Here is a 10843-nt window from a genome sequence, read left to right as displayed (position 1 = left end):
GTGTGTGTGTGAGAGAGAGAGAGAGCTTTTTTTTTTTTTTTCTCCCCAGCCCACACCACACCCCCCCCTCCTCTCGTCTCTCCCCTCCCTCTCTCTCCCGCTCTCAAACGAGTCAGTGTGTCAGTGCGCTGCGAGCGGCTGGACGGGTCTCAGCAGAAGGGTTTTCTTCAGCGAAGAGGACCAGAGAGCAGGAGAGCTGGGGGATACTGGCTGCCTAACTGACATTGGGATTATCCACTTTATTCATATGATCCAGATCATCCATCACCAGGACAGACGCACGAGTGGGATTTTTCCATGCAAAGATTAAATTTGCTTCTGTTTACATCTCCAGAACATCAATCAGCACATGAGTCGGTGTTCTAGAACGCTGCTTTGAAATTCTCTCCCACTTCAATTGTGACGTGTACTTTTGTCCTCTTATTGGCTCATTTATGTGGATTGTGACGTGCCCGGTTCCAAAAGCTGGCCGAGAAGCTCCGGTGGAGGAGAAAGGAGGGAAGTAAAAGCTTCTGCGAGTGAAGAAGCACCGCGGAGTTACAAGTTGAGTCACGGAGGAGAAGGAGAGCGAGGAGAGAGGGGTGTAGAAAAAGAGAGCAGCAGTGTGGAACTGTGAGGATGGGACTTGGCGAGATCGAGAAACGCGCTCCGTCTTAAACAGTCGCCCATCTGTCCTCAGGGTTTCAGTTCGAGCCTTCTTTCTCACATTCATCTCTGGGGAGAAAAACAAAAACGGAGGAAAAAAAAAGAGAAATCCCAAACGGAGGAGGAGGAACGATTGTAACTGGAGTGAAGACGAATCGCTGGGATGAGAAGAGCACAGTGAACCACAAATCTGAGTGAAAACGAGACTGTTAGCTCGCAAAAAACGCATTCAAGGATCGCTATTGTTGGAGTTTCTTTGCACGCGCGGGTGTCAGCAGCACACACACACACACACACACCCCTAAGCCCACATTTAAACACTAGTGTTTGGGCTTAAGGCTGCTCCTGGAGGCTTCACAAGTGGAACGTGAAAGCCTTGTGCAGTGTGTTAGACTGCGGTGTGATCTCCATGCGGGCTCCCCACACTCGCCGTCCATCTACACACTGACCTGCGGCGGCTCACTTGGGGGGGGAGCGATACTACCCGAGCTATGATGGGTTCAAACATGGACATGGCGAGATGGAGCTGGGGGGTTCTCCTCATGTTTCTGCTGGATTTAGTCGGAGTGGCTGCGACCAACATGGAGCCCATCTACTGGAATTCTCTCAACAAAAGGTAAAGGGGGGGGGGGGGGGGGGGGGTAAACAGCTTTCATCTTCGTCTTACCTCGTGTTAGTTAATGATCTGGCTCGTGGGATCCGTCCACCGTAAATGGGCCACAGCAGAGCTTCTAGTAGGAAGACTAGTCCCCTTTATTGGATAATGAAGGTACCTGCAGAAGTTATATGGGCGTCTGGGAAGCCTAATAAATGCCACACTGCATTTCCTCTGAGAGTGATTCTGCACGAGGTGCCTTTCTTTTCCCATTACACACTGCTGCTTAAACACTTGCTTCCCTAACACACACACACACACACACACACACACTGCTACACAAGCTGCTCAGCTTTCGGGAAAAACGAACCATACCCCCCCCACCACACACGTCTAGTCTCTGGGTAAAGCTACTTTGCAAGCTTCATCTTCATGCAGAGAGTGCAAGCTTGGTGCGCGCGCGCGCGCGTGCGTGCATGTCTGTATTAAACTGCTTTCCATGCACGCTCATCTCACACACTCTCCGTCCACCAACAGGCTGGACGAAGTGCATCTATTTGTAGCAGCCGATTGTGTCTGTCGTTACGTTGGTAATTGCCCCACAACTTTGGCTCAGCTGCCACCCACTTAAAAGCATGTTGGGGGGGGGGGGGGTCCTGTTCTCCGTTTTGGATCTCCTCATTGAGTCCTACTTGTTGTCAAAGGTGCCCAAAAGGTTCTTATTTCCCCCCTCTGTGACTCTGTGTCCCCACCGAGCAATGAGCTGTGTTAGTGTATTAATGCAGCAGGGGGCTTCTCTCCCCCCACCCTCACCCCTTTTAGTCCTGAATCCCCTGTTTAACTGGTGTCCTCCCAGCGCTATGTAGGTTATGAGGGGCTATTAGAGATGCCACGAGCTCCTCGAACACCAAAGAGCCTTTTAATGCCTCTGTGTGGCAGATGCTGAGGGGCAGCGCCATGGCCGTGGGCAGATGCTGCTAATGAGAGAAGTGGGGGGGGGGCGGCTGCGGTGGTGGTGGTGGAGGAAGGGGTAGAGCTGGTTGTGTTCAGCTATAAAGGGTCTCTTTTTTTGGGGCGGGGGGTCTCATTCCTTGTGCGAGCTGTTTGGCTGTTTGTGTGTTGTTTTTCGCTGGGGGAATGACCTCGGCTGAAAGTGTGCGGTCATTAGACGAGATTAGTCGAAAGCGCTGGGCTTCACACACACTTTCACACTCCCTGTGTTTGAGTCGGTTTGGTTTCACACCATGAGCGCAGTTAAAGCTGTTTTTCTCACTTTTTCTCTCGCTGGGGCTGGGCGATATTTTCACGGTCTGGATGATATCGATATGGTACTATGATGAAGCACAAAATAAATAATAGTAATGATAATAATTATTATTAATAATATTAATATCATTACGAAGCCTCTCTGGCAATAACCTGATATACTTTCTTGGCCACATCGGTGTGCCTTGGTAGGTAGTCTGTCTGTGCCTGTGCTGGACATCCTCTAACAATGTGCTGAATCGACTCGCTGGGCTGTGGGCAAAGCCTGCAGTGGTCTTCAACATCTCTGCCCCCCAGTACATGCCACTGGTGGTTACGAGTGGGGACGACCTAATCCTGAATGGATTTGATGAAGCCTTCTGTTTTAATAAACTATATTCTTATTATAATTTATATTAATATGAATAAAAATAACACGTATAATGTGAATATCCTGTTAAGCTTTAATTTGTTATTATTATTATTATTATTATTATTATTATTATTGCTAATAACAGTTCATAACTCTAAGTGGTTTTATCACAGTATGCATTACATATGAAAATGTACATAATGGTACAGTGGCATACAACATCCTGGCATTCAAAATTGTATTTATTATTATTACTATTATCAGGATCCTGATAATGCTAAGCCTTGAAAAGACCTAATTGGGGTTGATACACTATCCATTATATAATATAAAAACCTTCCCATCATGGGATAGTGGTGCTTGTTTTTGTACTTTTATAAGGTATTTTTAAATGATTTTTTCTATTATTATTATTGTCTTTATATATTGCTAAGTTTTGTATAAGAGCCTTAATTTATTAAGGGTTTATTGCAGTATCCACAATATGATAAAATCCTAATCATAGCACAATGACATGGCGTTATTCACTTCTGTCCTCCCTTCTACCTCCCACCCTACCTAAAACTTACAGCATGAGCACACACACACACACACACACACGTAACATAGCCTCGGGGCACACAGCCCAGCACGCAAAACGAACAGGCACTTGTTGTTGTGTCTTAACCACTGACAGTGCTGAAGTTTGTTTTCACCTGTGTAGAGGACATCTGCACTGTGCTGTGTGGTTGCTCTGGGCTAAAGCAATCTGCAGCACTCAGAGGAAAATCCAACCATATGCAGCTTATTGTGGGCAGTGGCGCCTATTTAATACGACCTTGCGTTAAACTCAGTCTTTGATTAAACATCTCGTTGGATTTACGGTGACCTTGGCCCCACTTCACCTTCCACTGCTTTGATGTTCACACACTCAGCTGCAGCATCTCTTTCTCTCTCTCTCTCTCTCTCTCTCTCTCTCTCTCTCTCTCTCTCTCTCTCTCTCGCCCCCATTGCTTCCTTTGCCTCTGCACTTCTCTTTCTCTCTCTCTTTCTCTCCCTTCCTCACTAACTCACTAACTCCTTCACCCACCCCCCCTTCCTCCATCTCTCCTCTTTTCTTTCTCATGATGGCGCCTGCACTCTGCGCACCGAATGGAAACCACATGTAGCATGTTGTGGCTAATGATGGCGCTCAGCTAGCAAGCAGTGCTCGGGAGAGAGTGTGAGAGGGAGAGAAAGAAGAAAGGAAAAGAGGAGAGAAGAGAAGACCGGGGAGGGAAGCAGCAGCAGGGTGCATCCTTAAATGTACGGGAATCGATATCCTAAGCCATGAATGTCAGCATGAGTTAGGCTTAAGAAAATGCAAGTGCAGCACCAAGATCACCTTGAAGACGAAAAGAAAAAAAAATCCATGCAGCCTGATGTGGTGTTGGTAGCTACTCTCTAGACACTGTAATTTAATAAAATGCTGGGATTGATATTCCACTAGGTCACTATGGCCACAGTTCTGGAGAAGACAAAGTCCTGTGGCCTTTGTGTTTGCTGTAATGAGATTTTTGTGACTCAAGCATGAAAGTGCATATCTGCACTTTGCTATCTTGGCCTGCTGACCTATATTGTGTATGTTGTAAATGGGCAAGAATGGCTCAGTAAATATGTTGACATCTGTCATCCGTCTTTGTTGGCTAGTTTTAGAGTGCATCTGAAGTTGGCCTGTAGCGACGCCTGTTCCACAATACTGTGCATTTCTCAATAGACACCAATCATCCATAACATTGATTATCTGCAGTGGCGTCTGTCAATGGGTGGATATATTCGGCAGTCAGTTCTTGAAGGTGATGAAGGTGTCAAAAGCAGGAACAATGGGCAAGCATAAGAATCTGAGCCACTTTGACAAGAGCCAAATTGTGATGGTGCAGTGGTCAGTACCTACCAAATGTGGTCCAACAAAGGACAACCGGTGAAGTCTCATTGGTGCAATCCATGGAGGCCCCACCTCACAACTTCCAGGACTTAAAGGGTCTACTGGTAACGTTAGTCTTGGTGCCTTGGGGTCTTGTGGAGTCCATGCCTCTAGACCAGTATTTGGCAGGTGGTATGAATGTTATGGCTAATCGGTGTGTACTTTACAGTAGGACATCAGATCTGTTTTGGTTGGTTTTATTGAACACAGAAATGAGCAAGGACCAGTTTTCTTATGATATAATGCACTAAATCAGGTCAGTAGTGCACTGTGGTCTAATGTGCAACTGCTAAACAGCTGTGATGTCACAGAGATCAGCAAGTATCATGATATTTCAGGATATCAGTATGTGGTAACATTGACTTCCATTAAATTTCTTTCCATTCTCCTGTAAAGTTACCATTTAGGAGATTCAGCTTTTTTCATGAACGTTTTCCTACAAGTCTACATTTGATGTTGGACCAATAGAAATGCTGCAAAAGGGCTACATGGAGTTCCATTGAAAGTTCAAGATCTATTTTTTCAGATCTTTGATCAGTCTGAGCGGTGTTTAAATGGTTGCTGGTCAAGCTGATTGAGGCCAGCTGTGACCACTGAGCTGCTGTTACAGTGATAAACCAATCAGAAGATTCGATCGCCCTCCTCTCCTATTCGATAAGCTGCTTTTCTGCACTCTGTGTTAAATGAATAAATGAAGTAAATGTGTGTGTGTGTGTGTGTGTGTGTGTGTGTGTCTAATTAAAGACTTAGATAAGCAGTTGTGTATTACTGTAAGCGTTTGTGTACTGTGATAAACGCAGTCGGGGAGAATGTGTGTCCTCATCCTCTTAATGCTGGCGGTGACTTGTATTACAACTATTTCCTCTCAAACACACATTAAAATTTAATCCCCTCCAGATTTTCAATAATTAATTAATAGCTAGCTAATTAGCGCTGGATAAAAGGCTGGTTAACTAGCATAAGTGTATCAAGACGGGGAGAAATGGGGAGGATAAGAGCAGAAGGCAGAGGAACAAATGTTGGAAGTTCAGCCTGGGAGGGCGAAAGGGAGCGAAATAAAGGGACAGTGTTAATGGGTCAGATCCGAAGTGCAGATCACTCATATTTGCGTTTCTGTCAGCCGGAGTCTAAAAAGGCACAAACCCTTAAACTAACATACTTCTTAAAAGAACTTCATACACCAATCAGCCATAACATTAGTACCACAGGCCTACTACGGAATAGGTCCCCCTTTCGTCGCCACAACAGATCTGAGCATTTGAGGCATGGACTCCACCAGACCTCTGAAGGCGTCCTGTGGTATCTGGCACCAAGACTAATGTTAGCAGCAGATCCTTGAAGCCTGTAAGTTGTGAGGCAGGGCCTCCATCGATTGCATCAATGGGCCTTAGGTGCCCGTTACTCTGTTGCTGGTTCACTGCTTGTCCTTTCTTGGACCACTGATCACTTTTTGTATGTACTGTAAACTGTGTACCAGGGAAAACCCCCACAAGACCTGCCTGAGGTTTAGGAGATTTTCTCGTCTAGCCATCACAGCCATGGAAGTGTCTCAGATTCTTAAAAAGTCATCTAAGTTTATTATTCTGTTCTGTAATCCTAATGCAGAACCCTCTATGAAGTATTTGGGGATCTATTGTAGAGTCTATCAAACTAAAGTGTTAGTTATGAGAGTAATGCAGTGGTGAGGGTGAAGAACTGATGTGTGGGTCTACGTACATTGATTAAATGAATTAATTGGTGCAAGTAATTTGTATCCATCGTGAATAGCCAGTCTCTATTAGAGCGCTCTGGTCAAGGCAAATTAGGTTTTATTGTGGGGAAGCCAAAGACCTTGTGTAGCATCATCCAAATCTGCAGTGGGTAAAAGTAAGTGTGTAAGTGTGTAAGTGTGTGTGTGTGTGTGTGTGTGTGTGTGTGGTGGTACATGGTTAGATTAGTATGTGGGTGGGTGTGCTTGTGGTCATGTGTGTGTAGAATAGTGAGGCCTCAGCTTTTCTATTGTTTGGCGTCTGTCTGGGGCCCCTGCTGTAGTAGTAATGCTTTCTGTGTGTGTGTGTGTGTGTGTGTTGGGGTGTGCTGGAGGCTTTACGAGGCCTCAGCAACAGGAGCTGTGAAAATGGCTCTCAGCTGATGTGGCAGAATAACTGCATTGTGCCTGCAGCCCAGTCACTCACTCACTCTCTCACACACACACAGCTGAAGTAACTGGGTAGAAAACAGTACCATGCAGAGACTAGGAGTGCATTCATAGTCTCTTTTATACGCTTGTAAAATGTGTGTAACCGGAAAAACACAGCACACACAGCAAGACTGGGGATGGGATGGCATGAAACTTTGCTGGTGTGATCTCTGGAAAGAGACACTGTAGCAGTGGGCTGTTTTATTCTGCTATGACCTCTTAAAACCACTAATCGTGTGGTAGCCAGAATTATTAAAGGCACCATATCAGACACATTTTTTCTTAGATGGGGTGGACATGGGTTTCCTTTCTTTGACACCAGTTGCATGAGTTGCTCAGTTGCACCATTTTTTTTTTTTTTTTTCTCCATGTTGCTTCCATTTCACAGACTAGGCAGGTTGGAGTCATGTGACTAGACATGCGGTAGTATACTTTTTTTAGTATGTTTTTCTTTTAAACCGATATGAGAAAATGAAGTCATTTAGAGGTTCTGAATGTATGTTTTGATTTTTATAAATTGCCCAGCTCTATTTATTAATGGGCTCTAGCCCATATCTGGCTTTTGGCATAGTGACAATAGGTTCATGTTTATGTGCTCTAGAGAGTCCTATTCTATTGCCAATACTGCTTTACAGGGACTAGACAAGCTGTGTAAAGGGGTGTCCACAAACATTTGGACATATACATAATGCAGCTATTAAAGACCATATGAGTAGAACATATGACTAACATGAATGGATGTAGGCTAAATAGATTGATATACAAAAGTACACTGGTTTTTGTGGCCTCACAAAAACAACCAATTCTAAATAGGAGTTTTTAGTCACTTTCCATCCAAGGACTGAAGAGTGAACTGTGTGTTTAGAAAGCAGAGCAGCGTTTACATACTACATTGCACTCTTTTATATAAAACGAAGCCTTTAAAACAGTGTGATTATCATTTTTCTTTATACTGTAGAGATGCACAGTATACACAGAAAGCAGATTGACTGAGGGTTTCCGAAGCAGTCAGAGCAGACTCATGATCTGTAACAGGCAGACGCACTAACACAAACTCAAAGCCATTCAGACGTGTGTGTTGCGCTGGGTAAAGCTGTAGATGTGAGAACACCCCCCGAGGCATGGCCTCTTGTACCTTCACTGCATGGCGCTCCACAGCGCGTGTGTGGTCTCTCCAAATATCTCTCATCGGCTTGCTGTTTGTCTGCGAGGCTGAGCGTGTGTGCAGCAGCCAGCAGCCATCAGCCATCGGCCCCCAGAGAGCCGCCTTCTTCACCCTGAACGCTGGACAGCAGATGGGCAGAAGTCATATAAAACACAGCAAATCGGTAAAAGCTGAACTCTGCAGTCCTGAACGGTGCACCATGAACGCCATCTGACCCACCTGCTGCTGCAGATGTCAATGCAGGATGGATCTCTCTCTCTCTCTCTCTCTCTCTCTCTTTCTTTTCTCTCACCCCTGTATATACATATCTTTTTCTTCTAACTTTCTGTTTATCTTCTCCTCTCCAAAGCGCAGCCCCCCCGCCCCCCAACCACCACCCTTGTGCTAATCTTATTCACAGGTGTGTAAGGTCACATGGCTGTTTGGCATGTCACCCCAGCAGTGCCTTGTACAGCTCTCTGTGTTTGTGTGTGTGCTTGCTCTTTCCTTCATTAGGTTAGTTCACACAGACCCCTCCACTAATCAGGATCATCCTCTGTTGCCGCCATCGGGTCCAGTCCAGGTCAAACACACAGCACATAACTGGTCTTGTGGAAAAGAGGACAGAGAGGGGGGTGGAGTGGACTGAAAAAGGCAAACATCTGATCTGGAATCAGTGCACAAAAAAGGTCCTTCCAGGGTTTTTTTGTCAAGGCCATAAAGTTTCAAATAAAACCATGGCAACCCCAAGATTTCTTCTTCTTCTCCTTTATCTCCCCCCCTCTTCTCTTTTCTGTCTGCCATCCACATTTCGGTCCCCTCACTCCTCTCGCCCCCTGCTGATCAGTTCCACCAGCACTCCATGAACTCCACGCTTCTCCAGACCACTGATCGCTGATGTCATTCAATTAGCCAGAGGCTAACTTCTCCCCTTGTGCGCACAGGCCGTATTACTATAGATTAGTATGGTCCACCCAGGCCTTCCTTTATTGACCCGTCATTCGCACTGCCCCACGCTTCCTCTCCATCTGTCTCTCACCTCTGTGAGCTGTGGATCCACTGTACTGCCATCGGTTTGGGGCTATTGACTGTAGTGGGAATTGCTGGTCTGTAGATAAAGATGAATGGTTTTTCATGGACTCTCATGCTAAAGAAATGGGTGTGGTGGGAACAGCCCCCCAGGCCATAAAAACACATTCAGACTCAAAGCCTTTATTCACTGCTTTCTTATCAGTCGGGATGGCTACCTCTGAAGGCTCATTATCAGGGCTCTAGTGGTTATGGCTGGTTCCAGACAAGGAGGTTGAGGCGGATGGCAGCAGGAGAGGCTGGTGTTAATTGCATCTGCCCCGCTGTAGCACTGTATCTCTGATCTATTGGGCTCAATTTGAGGGACCCGACCTGCTGATAAAAGTCATTAGCAGGGCTGCGTACAGGCAGAACAATAGTGAGACTGCGGTGGTGTCTCCTCTGCTAAGATCCGTGCAGATATCTTCATCATAAAGATCGGTACAGCATGATACTAGAACTGTGATATTGATACTGATACTAAGGGCAGTATCCCACCAAAGGTTAAATGACATGCTTTCCTCTCTGCACTAGTGAGGCAAGCTTCTCATGGAGCTGGCATGTACTCACTTCTTCACTTCATGTTTAGCAGGTGGAAGTTTTGTCCTTCGTATAAATAATACTGTTGTTGTGTCCTAGATGTTGAATAGAATTATCAGTATAGTTTAGAACTACAAAACTTGGTCTTATAGATTGGAACACAGCCCGGTTCCGAACTACTAAGACTCTGTTTCTCTGGATTGGAACACAGCCCTGTTAAGTGAAGATTCTAGATGTCTGGCTGCTTGTGGGTTAAGAGCCTTTCCCCAGTTCCATAAGGTTATCGTTTTGGAGATGTGAGGTTTGTAATTCCAGCAGTGAACTGGTCTAGTTTGGTGAGTATGATTTACACTGTTAATAGTAAATTATGCTGGGGGTGGAGCTACATACTAATTACATTCATTGAACTAGCTTAGGTTAACGCTGTGTCTGTGATTCAGTAAAATCCATATCATGAGACAAAGGCATGTTGGTAATCAATTGTATCTCTGTATGTCTCCCCCACTCTTGACTCTTGATGTTTGAAATGACCCAGGTGTGGAGATTTGTGTCTGCTGAGGCAGGTACAGCTGGGGTACCTCAGCCCTCCAGCTGCTGCCCAGGGTGGGGTCGCACATCTAAAGCTGTGCTGAGCGCAGTCGATTTGTGGTGTGTAGGCGGCATGGCAGCGCTCCGTCTCCTCAGGCTGATAGAGCATGGAGCCAGCCATCATTTGCATCCGCCTGTTCCATTGAAATAGAAACGACCATAAAAAATACAAATCTGAGACAATAGGAAAACGGTTATCAACTGAATCAGGGGTATCAGGGGTGTCTATTTAGAACATACTCCCGTCTTCTTCCTGTACCAAACTCGGTGGCGTCTGTCTGTGCCGTTAAAGTGATAAGTGTCTGCTGGTTTTGACTGCAGCACAGTACGAAGGATTGTTAATGTTAAGACTAAAAATACTCTGACAGGGAGTTTGTGTGTGGGTGTATGTGTGTGTTGCCAACGCGTACAGCCTAATCTTGTCTTTGTAACAAGCCCTCCTGACTGAGTAAATCAAGTGGGAGCAGTGATGTGTCTGGCTGTGTGTGTGTGTGTGTGTATGCATGTCTGTGAGAGCTAGTTTG

At 45.6% G+C, this 10843-nt stretch overlaps 1 protein-coding gene across 1 annotated transcript in view; it reads left to right on the top strand.

Moving 5' to 3' along the window:
- The first annotated feature begins 114 nt into the window (after positions 1 to 114).
- The window catches only part of efnb3b (ephrin-B3b), a 90411-nt gene continuing 79682 nt past the window's right edge, over positions 115 to 10843 (top strand). Inside the window, exon 1 of the mRNA XM_072688773.1 lies at positions 115 to 1261. Within this exon, the coding sequence (XP_072544874.1) occupies positions 1137 to 1261 (125 nt within the window). The 5' untranslated portion in view covers positions 115 to 1136. The remainder of the gene's footprint in view (positions 1262 to 10843) is intronic.

This window comes from Salminus brasiliensis, chromosome 9, assembly GCF_030463535.1.
Source record: "Salminus brasiliensis chromosome 9, fSalBra1.hap2, whole genome shotgun sequence".
Taxonomy (NCBI): Eukaryota; Metazoa; Chordata; class Actinopteri; order Characiformes; family Bryconidae; genus Salminus; species Salminus brasiliensis.
The sequence above is the reverse complement of the archived record's forward strand: the minus strand, read 5'-3'. Positions and strand labels throughout refer to the sequence as shown.